Source organism: Anabrus simplex, chromosome 12 (assembly GCF_040414725.1).
Source record: "Anabrus simplex isolate iqAnaSimp1 chromosome 12, ASM4041472v1, whole genome shotgun sequence".
NCBI classification, from domain to species: domain Eukaryota; kingdom Metazoa; phylum Arthropoda; class Insecta; order Orthoptera; family Tettigoniidae; genus Anabrus; species Anabrus simplex.
The window spans coordinates 39,794,166-39,812,462 of NC_090276.1; the positions used below are offsets into that span (position 1 = coordinate 39,794,166).

The 18,297-nt window shown below is 40.1% G+C and overlaps 1 protein-coding gene across 1 annotated transcript in view; it reads right to left on the minus strand.

The window, feature by feature from the left end:
* The window catches only part of LOC136884381 (hexokinase type 2), a 90,285-nt gene extending 74,644 nt beyond the window's left edge, over nt 1–15,641 (minus strand). The window contains exon 1 of the mRNA XM_067156520.2: nt 15,485–15,641. Within this exon, the coding sequence (XP_067012621.2) occupies nt 15,485–15,593 (109 nt within the window). The 5' untranslated portion in view covers nt 15,594–15,641. The remainder of the gene's footprint in view (nt 1–15,484) is intronic.
* Nucleotides 15,642–18,297: the final 2,656 nt, after the last annotated feature.

Genomic DNA, 18,297 nt, shown 5'->3' on the forward strand with positions numbered 1-18,297 from the left:
AATTAGCCCCTTTCACCAGTTCAAAAAGGAATGTTATTCATCACTTCTGTAGCTATATTGTTAAACATGCGAGCAAAGTGACAGACTGTACAGCATGTATTGGTTCTCTGAAAAACAATGCAGAGGCAAAAGGCAGTCCGTTTTCAGCTCTAACAAGTCTACCAGAATATAGTAACTCATCCAACTATCCCATTTACCCATTGAATGAATTATTATTATTCATGTTTTCTCATGTAGAGGAAGTTGTTGTGAGAAATTTTAGTGTACAAGAAGCATTTTGGGGAGAAATATTTCAAGAATTCCTGGATAGTTTACCTCCAATTACTGCTTCTCATGGACTTGGATGCTGTTCTGAACATACTCAGGAGTTGGTACCAAAATTAATTTTCCATTGTATACGTTTTATTTCCGAATAAAAGAAGTAACGAAAGAAATGCAAGCTCGTACGACCGCAAAACATACCCGAAAAATGTCCGAGGTGTCCAGTTAACTGACTGATGGGGTAAAGTGCGGGTAAGATTCATTAAGCTGAGCATGTTAACATATAAATTAAGTAGTTATATAGGAATTAAATGTGTATGACATACCGGTACGTAAGAATCACGTGCCTGCAGAATTTTAATATGTTTATATTACGTAGCATATACATTAGCAGTTGGACATGTGTTTTTAAGGTCATAATTAATCATTGCAACTGAGTTTGATTTCGTGGTGAATTAATGAAAGATCACTTAGCTCTATAGACACGTACACGTTTGATATATTCGTTAAGATACTGACGAACCAATTTCGGAAGTAATGTCATTAAATCAGTACTAAATGAAACATATTTCGTACGTATTTTTCACATATTACTTTCAAAACAAGGAGCACTATATCTTAATATGAACGAAACACAGATAGCACATAATCACTGTCATAGGTCAGTAGGCCTAAACAGAACGCCCAGTCTTGAAACATCACAATAATGAACAGACGGTTTTAAATAATTTATTAAACGATAAATTCCGAAATAAGTCATATGAGATATCATTTAGAATCACATGTTCGGAGACAGCTGATCACTATCTACACCAGCGCCGCGAGGTGAAGCCGCTACACTATACATTTCTATTCGTCCTGCTTTTATTTTAATATCGGATTTTTGTAGACATTTAATGCAATTCCTGAAGTCCAGACTGGATTTATGAAAGGAAAAGGTACTCGAGAACAGATCTTAAGCCTAAGACAAATTATAGAAAAGGCTAGAGAATTAAATGTTCCGGTATATCTGTGCTTTATTGACTACCAAAAGGCCTTCGATACTGCCAAATGGAACCATCTTTGGAAAATTTTGGATGACATGGGTTTTCCACTCCATTTGATTGATCTCCGCAAGTCCTTGTATAAGGAAAATACAGCCACTGTGAAGATTCAAAACAAACAGTCTCAGCAGTTTCGTACAAGGGCTGGAGTTCGCCAGGGATGTATCCTGTCACCGTTACTTTTCAATCTCTATGGTGAATATGCAATGAGAACTGCATTAGATGGCTGGGACAAAGGGTTTTCCATTGGGGGATGCAAGATCAACAACTTGAGATTTGCTGATGACACCACCTTGATAGAATTATCTGAAGAGGAGTTGACAGAGCTGATCAAGAGAGTAGAGGAAGCACGCCTAGAAATTGGATTACGCCTAAATCGACAGAAAACCAAAGTCATGATTGTTGATCGTAAGAACACCAAACAACAACAGTCCACATATCAAACAGATTGGAGGGTGTGAAGTTGTACATCAGTATGTATACCTAGGCTCCTTACTATCCAATTCTGGTGGTTCCAAAAATGAAATAAAGCGAAGAATTGAAATAGCAAAGATAGCAATGATCCGTCTGCGGAAGATCTGGAAAGATAACAACATCACCATTAAGACAAAAAATAAGCTCGTTGAATCTCTAGTCTTCTCAGTCTTTTTGTATGGCGCAGAGACGTGGACCATCCTCAAACGTGATCGTGAACGGATAGAAAGTTTTGAAATGTGGTGCTGGAGAAAAATGTTAAGGATTCCTTGGACAGCTCATCGCACGAACACATCAATCCTGAACCAACTTCAGATAAAAGTTCGTCTATCGTGTAAGGTCTCTCAGCGGATTTTACGCTACTTTGGACATATAATGCGCCGAGATGGTAGTCTTCAAAAGCTGATTGTTGAGGGCAAAGTCCAGGGAACCAGACAATGAGGACGAATACCAACGCGATGGATTGGCATGGTGAACGCCCCCCTACAGTGTTCTCTCAGAGTAACCACATTGAAAGCTTTAGATAGGGAAGAATGGCGGAGTATGGTTCATCGGCTAGAGGGCTGAATATTATGATAGTCACGACGCCTCAGTCATGAGGCAAAACGAAGAAGAAGAATGCGATCGTACATAGTGAATTAAAAGGAAATTATAAGGAGATTGCAATTTAAGGTCTGTGGTCCCCGATGTTAATGGGAAAAATGCCTGCTGCATAATATAATTGTTTCTGGCGAAATAGCATTATTTCGTGCAGTTGGCAATGTAATTGAATATCCTTCTATGATGCAATACAATCCTTGCCGTTCGCTTATGAATTATAAATCCATAAAAAAAACTCTTTTACATCCGATTTTCCAAAATGATAAACTTTTGTTGGAATCAAAGACTTTAATATTACTAATCTAGACTCACAGAGCGCGCTGATGCTATACGGAATATTGAACACTTTCGCGCATCGCCATGTTGCGGGCACTTCAGCTTCCAATGCCTGTTTAGCACGTGATAATGTTTACAGTTTCTTGCATGTTTTCGATTTGAATTATGTCTGTTAGTGGATCTGTTGTAGTATTATATGTGACGGAGTGATACTATATTATCAAATATCTTCAAGGAATGTGAGAGCTTGTACGATACGCTAGTTAAATTTTTCGGCAATATTAAAGGGAAGTAAGTTAAGCCTTACGTGTGGAGTGGAAAGGTACCGTATTCACCAGGGTGAATTCGTGTGCAACCTTTGTTTGTACAGTTCGCTATCAGATGGGATCTGGTATTTCTTTTCACATGTGAGTAGAAATTGAACTGTTAAAAAATAACTTTCAATGACCATAATCGAAAACTAAACAGGTTACAAGGTGGTTGATTTAGACAACGTATGGGCATTACATTTAGAATTTTTAGGCTTCTTCTTTTCTCTCTTTGCCTCTTTCCAATTCATCGGGGATAATTTTTTTTAACGAAACAGCTGTTCTGAAAAAGCATACATATTTTTCGTACAGACTGTGTACCGGTATTACAAATTTGATAAACTTGGGCCTAGAATTCGTAAGATATAACTGATAGAGCTAGATGAAACCCTCTTAATATTAGCGTAAGGTATTGCTTCAAATTATTATCAATTATCTGAAAAATTATTTATTGTTATCGTAACTTATCTCTTAAATTCTCCTAAATCCAAATCATACAGAAATGATCATTTAAGTTCTACTCATACCATTACGTTATGTCATATATAAACCAAACCAAACCAAACCGAAAGGCCATGGCCTACCAATCGAGAGCTGCTCAGCCTGAAGTCCTGCAGATTACGATGTGTCATGTGGTCAGCACGACGAATCCTCTCGGCCGTTATTCTTGGCTTTCTAGATCGGGGCCGCTATCTCACCCGCAGATAGCTCCTCGATTGTAATCACGTAGGCTGAGTGGACCTCGAACTAGCCCTAAGATCCAGGTAAAATTCCCTAACCTGGGCGTGGACTGAATCCGGAGCCTCCGGGTAAGTGGTAGGCACGCTACCCCTACACCGCGGAGCCATATTTCATATTCAGAAAATGATAAATGTATCTGATATTTTAGAAAGATTTTAGCAGTTGAGTGCTTTTTAAACAAACTGTTCAGAGACTTGAGTAAAATTTACTGTAATGACTTATCAGAGAGGAATGGTAAGCTATATACCGTTCATAGAAATATTTTATTTCACAGGTTTCTTTTTGTTGATACTGAAGATTATTGTTATCCATACAGGAGTTTGTAAATATTTAACTAATGTGTTCTCCAGTCTGCTGAGAGACAGCAATTTTTCTCTCGCGTTATGTAATCGAACTTAAGTTGTAGACCGCTGTCATTTGAACATGTATTCGTATTTTAATAAAGCTAAAGTGTAGAGCCTAGGTTTCAATTACATGTATCTGTTCCGAATGTTCAAACATATCAGTTACAAACATGACCCTTATATTAAAATGAGCGACATGATTTTGTTTAAGTACCACTAGGCCTATATACTGGTTTTTTTCTGTTTTCAGGGACTGAATTTCAAATAGGAGGTATTTATATTTATTTCTGTTAGTAGTGTACTTTTCAGTCTTCTTATTTAGTCTGCTAAAGGTTTTCTTATTTTAAAATTTTATTTTATGTGCGCCACCTATACGCTATCCAAAGGATTTGTGTAGATTGTTCAGTACAATGCAAAATGTGTTCAGTTTTTATACACAAGTATTTTTTAATTTTACCACAGTGTTGATATTATGTATATTTATTGCGTGTGTACATGGTAAGCTGTGTAGGCTGTCATTAATATTTACCAGGGCAAGTGTTGTCATTTGTGCGAAATGTAAGTTAATGCATGAATTCCATACTACGGTCTCCTCGGCGAGCTGTGGAGTGCCCGCAACATGGCGGTACGCGCATGGACATATCTTCCCCAGTCACACGCTTCTGCGCAGCCAGCGGTGAGGGGCCTTGGTTGGAATACGTCTTCTTAACCTTACTAGCACATCAAAATCATTTCCTATTTAAACCAAAGACTTCAATAAATTCTTCCATTTTTCTAATGCTAATACTACATTCTAATTTTAGTATTCTATTTAACTAAATACTGCAATAGTGGTAGTCAAAACTAACCTTTCTCGTAGGAAAATCACAGACACGTTAATATTATGTCAATATAGAAGGTTCAACTTTGAACTAAGTTTAAACTTGATACAAAGTTTAAACCAATGTGGGGAAAATTGATGCCAGTTTAAACTCAGACTTAAACCAGATTAAACTAAACCTAGTTTAAACTCATTAGGAGAAAACGGAACCGAGGTTGACGCACCCGGGCATTAATAAAATGAATGGTGGTGAATGAAAATGGATAAGGAGGTGGAAGGAATCTGCTGTGGCCTATGAACATGAACTGTCCCTGCATTTACCTGGAAGTGAAAATGGAAAACCACACAAAACCGTTTTGAAGACAGCCAACGATGGGGTTTGGCTCCATAGCCATAGAGCAGGGCCTCTCAGGGTGCATGCACCGGTGCATTGCGCGGCGCAAGGTGCAAAAGACGACTTCGCTACGTTGACTAGAGTGCAGACCCCCACTCCTCGATTTTAAGCAATAGCTTTCTCTCTTTCCCTACGCCTGTCTCGCTCGCTCCGCCTGTGCCTCCTTCCTCAGTTGCTCTGTGGCGCTCCACTAACCGAGCCGAGTTGCCCCGAGCTTAGCTCGAGTCGCCCCGGGACAAAACGCTGGTCCAAGCCGAGCCGAGTCTGACCGTTGTACGGTGTACAGAATCTCTGCGCCTCGGTTTACAGGCGTGAGATTTTGGGCGTTTGAGAGGCTCTGCCATAGAGTGTTAACACGCGCGACCGTACTCTAGCTTCACTATATCCTTTTAGTTTGTTTGTTAGTTAGTTAGATACTTATTGTAAAAACAAGTACTGTGCTGAGAAAAAGGAGAGAACAGTACACAAGTTGATAACCTAAAAAAGAATGCGTCTGTTAGCTGTAACTATGAGTTTGATCTACAAAAAAAAGCATAAGTATGAACAATTGATTGGTGTCATGCATCAAGTGGCTATGCGTCAAATCTTAGTTTTGAGCAAAACGCTTTCAAAGGTTTTCATATTTAAAGTCATCTTAGAAGAGAGTTTTTAGTCAGAATAAATAAATATTTTGTGCAGTTACGTAATGTGGTGAGCGTAATGAGATTATTGGAAATTAAACTCAATATTTTCCTTGCTTTCCTCAAATTTAGCTTAGCCGTATTTGCGATTTGCGGACCGAAGATACGTATCAAGAGGCGGTTGACTTGTTGATGCTCAGGGCTACGGATGCAACAACAAGGTAACCGCCAATATGTGAGATTTTGTTGTTAATAACCAAGAACCAGCGACAGAATCTTAGGTTTTCAATACCTAATACCATTTCAGTTAGTCATAAGAGGGCGCTCACGGGAGAGGGAGGGAATGACACAAGAGGGAGAGATAAGGCGGGTCTATCCCAAAGGTTGTTGACAAAGGTGAATAGATGGAGGTCGAGAGGGAGAGGCAGAGAGGCTGGATTCCAGCGCGCGGGTGGCCTGTAATCAAACGGAATGTCAACTCTGTAGAAGGCCGGACGTGTCGTTGCAGGGAGGGCGGCTCCTTTTTTCCTCATCGGGGGGGGGGGAGGGGTTCAGTAAGGTAGTTATAAGGGTGGTGCTCACATGTGGATAGGTTTCCCGCCCATGTGAGCGTCCACATAGTAGACTTAGTTTATTTTTATGTTTTAAGGTTTTAAGGGTGGCACTTGCTTGTGGCCCGGTTATCCGCCCATGTGAGTGTCCACATTGTAGACTTAGTTTATTTTTATTTTGTGTCCACATGGTAGATTTAGTTCATATATTTTTATATTTTTTATCTTTGTAACGGGGCCAAAAGCCTGTAATGTTCTTCAATAAATAAATACTAATTACTATACTAATTCCATTTTATTATATAAGAATTTCGCAGAAACATACAGACAAATACGTGTCGAGCTCAGAAACTCAAATAACAGAAAAAGAGAAGGAAGTGGTAGTATCATTTCTGAATTCTGACTACTTGACGAGGAATCGAACCGACATCCTTCCAGGTACACCTATACCACCCGTGCTAGCACTCCTACTTCAAGGCCTTAGCGGATGGCTTAAAATTAATTAATAACTTAATGAAAGCATTCGACCTTGCTGTACGTATTATAAACTGCTTGGTGAAATTAAGTTACTTATATCCAAGCAGCTAAATGTACTCTTATACTGCGATACAGTAAAAAAAAACACGTATGCACTAATGATCTATATATAAAAGAACATGTCCTGACTGACTGACCCATTCATCATCGCCGAGCCAAAACTACTAGATGCAAAGGAATGAAATTTGAGGATACATTTATATTACAACGTAGGTGCTCGCTAAGGGAGAATTTTTGGATATTCCGTTGCTAAGGGGGTGAAAAGGGGGTTAATTTTTAAAATGAGTGTTCCTATATCTCAAAACTTTAAAATTTTACGGGTATAAAAATTGGTATTTAGAATCTCGTTTAAAAATAAACACGTATTTTTTTTTGTTTTCAGAAAATCCTACTAGGAGGGGCGAAAAAGGGTGAAAAAGGGGTTGAATGCCTTTAATGATGATACTTATATATCTCAGAAACTGAGGATATTACAGACCTGAAAATTTTGAATCTCCCTTAAAAATAATGAAACACTAATTTTTTTTGAAAATCCAATTAATAGGGTTAAACAGGGGTAACAAATGGGGTGAATTTTTAGAAAGACTGTTTCTGCAGTATATCTCAGAAACTTGAAATGTTATAGACGTTAAAAATGGTATTTGGGATCACCTGTAAATGTAAAGAAACATAGGTGATATATTTTCGGAAACTCCACTTAAGGTGAACTAAAAAAGGGGTGAAATTTTAAAATGAACACGGCTACAGTATATCTCAAAAACGTAACATATTACAGAAGTGAAAAAATTGTATTTTATATCTCTATTAAAAATAAAGAAACACATATTTTTTGTTTTCGGAAAAACCTCTTGAGTGGGGGGTGGTGTGGTGGTAAAAATGACTGAAATGGGATTGAATTCCTTTTATTAAAATACTGATATCTCAAAAACTGAAGATGTTTCAGACGTGACATTTGTTATATGGAATCCCCTTTAAAAATAAAGAAATGCCTAACTTTTATTTCGGAAATCCACTTAAAAGGGGGGGTGCAGAATTGAAAAATTAGTTGAATTATTTGTATGAAGATACTATTATCACTAAAACGAAAGATGTTGCAGACGTGAAAATTGGTATTTGGGGTCTGCTTTAAAAGTAAAGAAATACGTATTCATTCGATTTCGGAAAATCCAATGAAGGGGGTGTGAAAGATTTTAAAAATTAATGGAATTAATTGTGTGAGGATACTTACATCTAATAAAAACTAAAGTTGTTACAGACTTGAAAATTGGTGTTTGGATCTCCTTTATAACAAAAAAAAAAAAAAACCAATGCATTTTTGTGGGAAAATCATCTCGGGGGCGGGGGTGAAAAGGAGTATAATTCCTTTTATGAGGACACATATCTCAAAAACTGAAGATGTCACAGTCGTGATAATTGGTATTTAGAGGATCCTTTACTAATAAAACAAGTATTTTTCCGGAAAATTCACTTAAGGAAGCGAAAAAAGTTAATCTTTTCATGGGGATACTTATATCTCAAAACTGAATGTAATAGACGCGAGCATTGGTATTTGGAATCTCCTTTAAACATAAAGAAACACGCCTTTTTCGAGAGGTTGGGGAATCAACTTAACGGTGGTGGGGTGAAAAAGAAGTTCAGACCAATTGATTTTACTGTTCATAATGTATTTGATTCTGATCATAAGCGATCATTTGTAATCTCTCCTGGGTTAGTTTTCAAGAGCCATCTTTTCCTTTGGAGAACTACAGTTAGATAACAGTAAATTCTCCTGGCATATAAATAAAAAGGTAAACACATTTGAAATAAATGAAAGGAATGATTATGACCGTGCAACTGTTCACCTCTATAATAAGGTCAATAATGCACGGAAGTATACCATTCGTATCGCCAGAGATCCCGCGCACTTGCCTACGCGTGACAATGGTGCTGGTCACATTGTCAACAATGACAATGGCAGCAGATGTAATTGACCGCCAAGTGGCGGTCTTGCATCTTGCTGCGGGCTCCAGAACATTAATAATAATAATAATAATAATAATAATAATAATAATAATAATAATAATAATAGTAATAATAATAATAATAATAATGATGTTCTGGACCGTCGTCAAAATGTGCCGACCGCGCTGTGGAAACGGGTCCTGGCCGGGTAATGACTACGAATGCAGTCCAGCCGCGGGTTCAGTACCGCAAAGGCACCCAAGACGACACCACGCCGGATCTCCTCAAGGATTTCATCCATATTAAAAATGCTTACAGGAAAAGATGGCAAAGATTTAGGGGCCCAACTGACCGGGCGGAATACCTGGAGCCAGCCCGGGAAGTACGAAATCGATTGCTGGAAAGAAGATTGATAAATGGGAGGAACATTGCCATCAGATCGCGAATTTTGGCGGATTTTGTACAAAATGTTAAGCAGCCAATTATAAATTTCAGTATAATACCGTAGCGAAGCACGGATATCTTGCTAATAATGATATAGAGTAAATAAAGCCTACAGGAATTTGTGTTTCATATTTCGAAATTCGTTCAATTTTCAATGTAAAACGTTATTTCCCTTATACAACTCATTAGTAAGACCAAAACTGGAATGTGGTTCTATTATCTGGAGTCCTTCAGACACTAAGCATATCAAATTAATCGATACAGTTCAAAAACAGTTATTAAAGTATGTTTACTGGAAACAATCACACGATTACCCGACATTTCTGTCCTACTCCACAATGTTATCTATCACATTGTAGTGTAAAAGCTTTGGAACATAGATGCAAAATGTGCATGATATTATTATTGTATAAAATATTGAATAGTAAAGTTAATGATGAAGCGTTACTTGCAAGTATACCATTTTACATTCCTCAAACGTCTGGTAGGTTCAAGAATTTATTTTACATTAAGAAATGCCACACAGAAGCCAATAAGAATTCTCCTCTTAATAAAATTCTGAAACTTTAAATACATATAATTTGGACATCTTTTTTCATGAATCAAATCAACTTTGAATTGGCGTGTTACTTTCCTGTAAAACACGTGCTCTTGAATAGTATCTCCGTTTTTTATACATGTCAGATTTCGTTCTTCTAGTTCTTCTTTTATTTCTCTTCTTTTATTTGAATACACAGTTTTTAAATGTGCCGATTGCAGAAACGATGACTAGACAACGTCTAAATCGAGCACGATCTTCCATTGCAAAAAACAATGTTCAGCCGATGTTTAACTAGACATAGTTTAAAGTTTCAATATTGGTTTGAAAAATGGAGATAGAAGTATCTTTCATGCAAGTCTTTGCATGTCGCAACCAATGAAATTCGTCGGTGTGCGCGTCGAACGCCAGTCAGCTGTTTGTCTTCCTACACATTATTCAAATATGGCTAAGCATGAACATGACTTGTTCACAGATAAGAGTATCGCTTTCGGTGGAAATTAAATCTCATAATATTATCGACACTAAAAGCGACTCGCCACCGTACGCGGAAGTGTTGCTACAGCAAGGGTAATCTACTCATGAATACGGTAGCTTCGACGAAGGGAAGATGAAGCAATAGTAACGTGTAAACGAGTGTGTTGTACGGGCCATATAGATGCAGCTTGCATTCTGGAGATCGTAGGTTCGAAATGCATCATCAGCAGCCTGAAGATTGTTTTCCGTAGTTCCCTATTATTACACCAGGCAAATACTATGGCTGTTATTATGGCCACGGTTCTTCTTCCCCAGTTCTCCTCTTTAAAAAATAATCACCACCATCACCACCACTTGCCTTTTCCTATCTGATAGTTGCCGATAACTTATACGATTATACACTGACTGACAGAGCAAATGCAACACCAAGAAGGAGTGGTCAGAACTTTATGCCAATTGCAGGGTAGACTGACGTCACTGAGGTATGCTCATGATGTGAATGCGCCGCTGTGCTGCGCACGTAGCGAACGATAAATGGGACACGGCGTTGGCGAATGGCCCACTTCGTACCGTGATTTCTCAGCCGACAGTCATTGTAGAACGTGTTGTCGTGTGCCACAGGACACGTGTATAGCTAAGAATGCCAGGCCGCCGTCAACGGAGGCATTTCCAACAGACAGACGACTTTACGAGGGGTATGGTGATCGGGCTGAGAAGGGCAGGTTGGTCGCTTCGTCAAATCGCAGCCGATACCCATAGGGATGTGTCCACGGTGCAGCGCCTGTGGCGAAGATGGTTGGCGCAGGGACATGTGGCACGTGCGAGGGGTCCAGGCGCAGCCCGAGTGACGTCAGCACGCGAGGATCGGCGCATCCGCCGCCAAGCGGTGGCAGCCCCGCACACCACGTCAACCGCCATTCTTCAGCATGTGCAAGACACCCTGGCTCTTCCAATATCGACCAGAACAATTTCCCGTCGATTGGTTGAAGGAGGCCTGCACTCCCGGCGTCCGCTCAGAAGACTACCATTGACTCCACAGCATAGACGTGCACGCCTGGCATGGTGCCGGGCTAGAGCGACTTGGATGAGGGAATGGCGGAACGTCGTGTTCTCCGATGAGTCACGCTTCTGTTCTGTCAATGATAGTCACCGCAGACGAGTGTGGCGTCGGCGTGGAGAAAGGTCAAATCCGGCAGTAACTGTGGAGCGCCCTACCGCTAGACAACGCGGCATCATGGTTTGGGGCGCTATTGCGTATGATTCCAAGTCACCTCTAGTGCGTATTCAAGGCACGTTAAATGCCCACCGCTACGTGCAGCATGTGCTGCGGCCGGTGGCACTCCCGTACCTTCAGGGGCTGCCCAATGCTCTGTTTCAGCAGGATAATGCCCGCCCACACACTGCTCGCATCTCCCAACAGGCTCTACGAGGTGTACAGATGCTTCTGTGGCCAGCGTACTCTCCGGATCTCTCACCAATCGAACACGTGTGGGATCTCATTGGACGCCGTTTGCAAACTCTGCCCCAGCCTCGTAAGGACGACCAACTGTGGCAAATGGTTGACAGAGAATGGAGAACCATCCCTCAGGACACCATCCGCACTCTTATTGACTCTGTACCTCGACGTGTTTCTGCGTGCATCGCTGCTCGCGGTGGTCCTACATCCTACTGAGTCGATGCCGTGCGCATTGTGTAACCTGCATATCGGTTTGAAATAAACATCAATTATTCGTCCGTGCCGTCTCTGTTTTTTCCCCAACTTTCATCCCTTTCGAACCACTCCTTCTTGGTGTTGTATTTGCTCTGTCAGTCAGTGTATATATAACAACCACATACAATCTATTTTTTAGTTTTCACTATTATGTGTGTTTACTTGACAGTAAATATAAGTGAATCCCTCGCAGTTGATGTATGTGACAGCCCTCTGATGATTGGCACAAGTAATTCTGACATGTATGTAGTCGAAGTGACCTATAATTCCATGGAAATTACCCCATGTATATAATAAAATATATCGATAACCATAAAAACTTCTTAGAAGTTAGGAAAACTGCTACTAAAATTATCAGGAACACCAAGAGGCAGTACAAAAAAAATATCATTGAACAAGCAGAGATGGATTTTCAAAGAAACAACACTAGAGACTTCTACCAAACTTTTAAATCTCAAATAACGTCCTACTCAGCCCCTACACTTCACCTTCGGGGAGGTGACGGAAAGCTGCAAATGAACAATGAAGAGTGCACCACAGTTATAGCAGAGTATTTCAACAACCTTCTAAATTCAAGGGAACCCAAGGAGAAACTGCATTTCGAACCTCAGAATGTTACTAAGTCGGACTGTCTCCCACCAACAAAGGGGGAGATCCAGAAAGCCATTTCAGAATTGAAATGTAACAAAGCAGCGGGCGAGGATGGAATCATAGCAGAGCTCTGGAAATACGCTGATGAGGAGTCAATCCAAAGTATCCATGAAGTCATATCTAATATCTGGGTGACAGAAACGTTACCTAGCGACTGGATTTCAGCTATCATCCACCCGTTACACAAAAAAAGGCCACAAATCAGATCTCAACAACTGCAGAGGAATTTCCCTTGTATCAGTGACGTACAAGATACTCTCCAAAGTATTACACACAAGAGTAGAGGCTCAACTAGACTCCTTCATCGGAGAGTACCAGGCTGGGTTTCGCAAGTCAAGGTCATGCGCCGAACAAATCCTGAACCTTAAAACCATCATCACTTACAAAAACCTAAGCGCCTCACTCTACGTGGCAACATTTGTTGACTTTCATAAGGCCTACGACTCAGTAGATAGAGAGTCACTCTTCCAGGCACTTGCTGAACTGGGACTAGATAAGAAAACCTTGAATCTAGTGAAAGCAACTCTTACCAACACTACAGCCAGAATCAAATTCAGAGGGGAACTGTCCCAGAGATTTGAGATCCAAACAGGTGTTAGACAAGGGGATGGCCTATCTTCAATCCTCTTTAACTGCCTACTTGAAAAAGTCATTCGTGAGTGGATGAAAATGCTACGGGATGACTCTGGATTGAGAATAGGCTACAAGAAAGACAAGTTAACAGTCAACTGTTTAGCCTTCGCAGACGACCTTACACTCCTGGCATCCAGTGTGGAGGAAGCTATCCATCAACTACCCTCTCTCGACCACATAGCAGCTAAAGTAGGGCTGAAGATCGCCATCAACAAAACACAGTTTATCACCAACATCAAAGATGCACCCAAATCAATCCCACTGGGGGACAAAACAGTACAAAGGACTAACTCCTTCAAAACACCTAGGAGAATGAATAACCCCAAACATGAATGAAGATCAGGCCATGAACAGCAGATGCATCAAATTGGAAAATGCCTACCACCTATGTAAGAGCATGTACAAATCCAAATCCCTCTCCCTTAACCTCAAAATCAGGCATTACACTACTGTAATGAGACCGTCAGTACTATACGCCTCAGAATGCCTAAACATGGTAAGAAAAGGGCAACTTAGAAAACTGGAGCTGAAGGAAAGGAAGATCCTGAGAAAAATCATGGACCCTATTAAAGAAGAAGGCAAGTACAGAATCAGGCACAACAACGAACTGTACCAACAATTGGAGAGCATTACAACATCTATGAGGAAGAGGAGATTGAACTTCTACGGTCATGTCATGAGAATGGACAATCAGAGGCTCACCTCCAGAATCTTCCACACCATCTCTAGAGGGAAAGCGACTAATGCCAAGTGGGCAAGACTCGTCAGAAAAGACCTTCAAGAATTGGACATTGCTCCCAGTGAAATTTATGGCAGGAATAGGTACAGAACGTTGATCAGAACATCAAACTCTCTCCAGTCACTAACAGAAAGAAACAGTACGTCCGGGAGGAGGTGTGAAATGGATTCAGGAGCGAAAAGACATTCACAGTGCAAGAATGAAGGAGTACTGGTCAAAGAAGAAAGCTGCTAGAGATAAGAACCACGTGGTCCATAGCAGGCCCAAACGGAACTAAAAAATAATATACCGGTTGCCAAGAAGTGTATTCAAGTTGACAGTTACCGGACTGCCCCTTTGTCAGTCTCAAGAAACAAGTCTCTTGAAAAGCGAAACCTTATTTTAAGCTCTATCTCCCCGTACATGTCAAGTAAATTGCTGCGATTTAGCAGCGGGCGACCCACAGAGGGGCCGTCGGACTAACCTTTCTTCCCGGAATCATCTCAACATGATAATACAAACTACATGTTTCATGGTACATAACCTCTGATTGTGATTCACTCCTCTCATTTGAGGTTAAACAGTGCTCTCGGCAGTGTTTAAACATGACCGGTAGAATATAGGTTTTAGACAGTGTCTAAATGATAAATTACGTCTCTGCAATGCGGCAGCCATACTTAAGCATTGTTTAAGCGTAGACATCTTCTAAACACCGTTTCTGCAATCGGGCCTATTTATCTTTATAGAATATTAATTTGCATAATGTGTCATGTTTATTTCGTACTCGGTTTAAGACTAAGACTGCGTAATTTAACTGCATAACTGAAGGTGTTACTTTGTGTTACGCAGCACTGTAAAATAATATTGTAGTAACTGTATATTTTTATTGTATTACTAAATTTCTCTTGTTTGGGTAGTTTACTGTATTCTTTGTATTGTCTCGTAATTTTTTCAGTTAATGTTTAGTAATGTATTTATTAATTGTACTGTATATTGTGAACATTGAATTGGGCGAAAGCCTGTTATGTTCATCATTAAATAAATAAATAAATAAATAAATAAATAAATAAATAAATAAATAAATAATACACTATAGGTCCTAAAGCAATAACTCGTACTACATACCTGTGATATATGAGAGGATGTTAAAGAACGCCAAATACCACTTGGTGAATCAATTGTTTGAATAAGGCGAATAGACGGTTGTTGAATAACTTGTAACCCCACATTATGATGGCGGAGCTTAGGTTTTCCTTCTGTTACAGCTGTTTAAATTCGAACAAAGACCCGTGAGTATTTGAGCAGTTAGATCGACTCTTTAGACCAGTATTCCGTTTTTGGAAATATTGTCGCTTAGCCGGTTGATGCATAACACCTTCTAATTAATAGTGAAAATTATTACCTTTGCCGGTTGGAAGATCTGTTACATATGTTGGGTAGCATTTTACAGATGATTTCTCATGCGTACTTTTAGCCAGCCCCATTTCAATAGCTTTGTCAAATGATTCCATAATTTTCTTCAGCGTAGCATCGTCAAGATCCAACGACTTACACAGGTCTCTGACCTGAAATAGAAGAAATTAGAAATATTTAAAATGAATTACAAGTTGGACCAGAGGTCTCTTTGGCTGTAACTTTTCTGCTGTACAGAAGAGATCATTCTTCCGATTCATTACCTGCCTGTCACTAGATGATGATGAGCCCCACCCCCAACCTCAGGTTCCGTTTCATTTCTTACTACTACTAAATGTTTTCATTCCTTCCCTGAAGGGGGGAGGCGGGCCTCCCAGACGGTGACGTCGTCTCTCAGGCCAGGAGATTTGTATCGGAGAAGGTGAGAGGTTTGGTGGTCGTGGCCTATACTAGGAATTGTCCCGGCATTCGCCTTAGTGCAGGAGAATGGAAAACCACGAAAAAGCATTCTCAGGACAGCCAACGATGATGATCAGCCCCTCACCGTCTCCCGAATACAGAGTCGTAGAGCCACGGTAGAACCGTGGCCACCCCTCCTCTGCTTGGTTGGCCGGTCAGAGTGCAGAGCTGTCGGACCACGGACCAGCTGTGCGTGACTACTTGTGGGCCGAGACCCACTCTGCATCAGCCGACGCCATTTCTTACTTGTTTCATTAAATGCAGCACTTCGTTGCTCTGAGATCGTTGGCTAATTTATGGCAAGAATGGGTGGATATTTTGTCTTTAGTTCAAAATTTTTGACCGTAGAAGTTTGCTTTTCCTCTTCTGCGATTCAGCGTTAACATTCCAAGTTCGTATAAAAGCACGTAGATTGTAAGATGATGTAACACGACAGGTTAAGAACCTACAGCAATAATGGCAGGCTGCTGTTCCATTATAGCAACACTTTGTTCACAAGAAATTAACCACCGTATTATTACACATCTTAAGAATAACAATATATATAAAATAAGAGTTTTGACTTACAATGCTCAGAATTTAAAAATAATTATATTTCTGTATCGGTCATGTTCACAGTAACAATGAACGTACCATTTCCTCTTCTATTACAACGTCTAAATTCAAACACCTCATTGTTTGAGAAGCCTTTCTCGTGGACAGTCGAGATTTTCTTCTGATGACGCAGAGCAAATTCTCTGCGAAACATAACGAATTTCACCTTATTTTCTTGACACGGCATAAGCCCAAAAGCCTATATCAGTCTATAAGGGAAATGTACATTTTAATTTTAATTTTAATTTTAATTTTAATTTTAATTTTAATTTTCCGTAATTTCTGTCTGTCTGTCTGTCTGTCTGTCTGTCTGTTTGTCTGTCTGTCTCCATGTATGTATGTAGGCCTATGTATGTATGTATGTATGTATGTATGTATGTACGCGCATCACGAGAAAACGGCTGAAGAGAATTTAATGAAATTCGGTATGTAGAGTCGCGAATAAGTCACCACAATCTCGGCCATAAATAATTTTACTCACGCTGAATGAAATGGCAGTTTAGGGGAATGACTGAATTGCGATTCTCAAATATTTGTGTTATTAGTGGTCCTACCGATAAATACTACATAACTAAAGTTATACAGTATTTATTTATTTATTTATTTATTTAGTTATTGACCACTGAACATAGCAGGCTTTCGCCCAGATACATGTTCACCATATCCATATATATATATACTATTCCTCTTACCCTCCTACTAAATATGATTCCTAATTTACATCTAACCCAAAATACAGTATATAGAACTGATTAAAAAGATAAATGATTCGCTCCTTATCGGAGACACTATATATATATATATATAATGCCTTTCGGCGAGGAAAAAAAAATAAATAAAACATATCGGCACTCTATGCCCTTGCTGGCGGGACCTAGTGTTTACAGTGCACTATGTCTTCTGGTATCGGGTGGAGCAATTTTGTTACTTTCATTGATCTGTCTCAGCTTTATTCTTGGCTTTGACAAAATGAAAGTGATTGAGGCATGAGTGATGCTAGTAATGCCATTCCTTCTGCAGCCAGTCCCTGCTATGGATGGTGTGAAAATATTGCTCATAGGGTCAGTTGGTGCATCCATTTCAGTGGGCTTGGCAGACTGATGTGTAATAGCAACTCCTGGCTCGGTGAGGAAAGCAACGGGAAACTATCTCACTCCTCATTTCCCTAGTACGCCTCTTCAGTGATGCCTAGGCCATCTATGACAGCTGATGGCGGAGCTGTTGAGGATCCAACCAGCCTTCGGGCTGAGGACTAAACATACATACATCGGCACTCTAGGGGGGTACATGACCTGCCCCCATCCTTAGTGTCAGCAACATTTTCCCATTCACTTCTTCCTCACACTCAAACATCTTAGTAAGCAGACACTGTCCTTGAACCCTGTTCAATATGGTTGGACCTGTCTGCTCTGCTTGCTCTTAGGGTACGAACATGCCGAGTGGATTACTCCTCGCTCAGCGCTCATCACTCCTGTGTCTTCACACAGGAAGCTGAGAGATGCAAAACAAACCCATACATTTCAATAGTAGCGTTCACTCATCTCTCTTCTCTCCGCTCCTCCCTCAAGAATCAAATCGGTTTGATTTTGGAGCGATGTGCTTCTTGAGCGCTGTTCTGTGATTGGTTGGCTCAAGGCCACGGCCGCCTACTCATAATATTATCGGCCTGCGTTCACTGAAGGTAAAATATCCATGTTGAATATTATCATTATACTCGGTAAATTTAATCTTTCGATGAAGTACAGATTG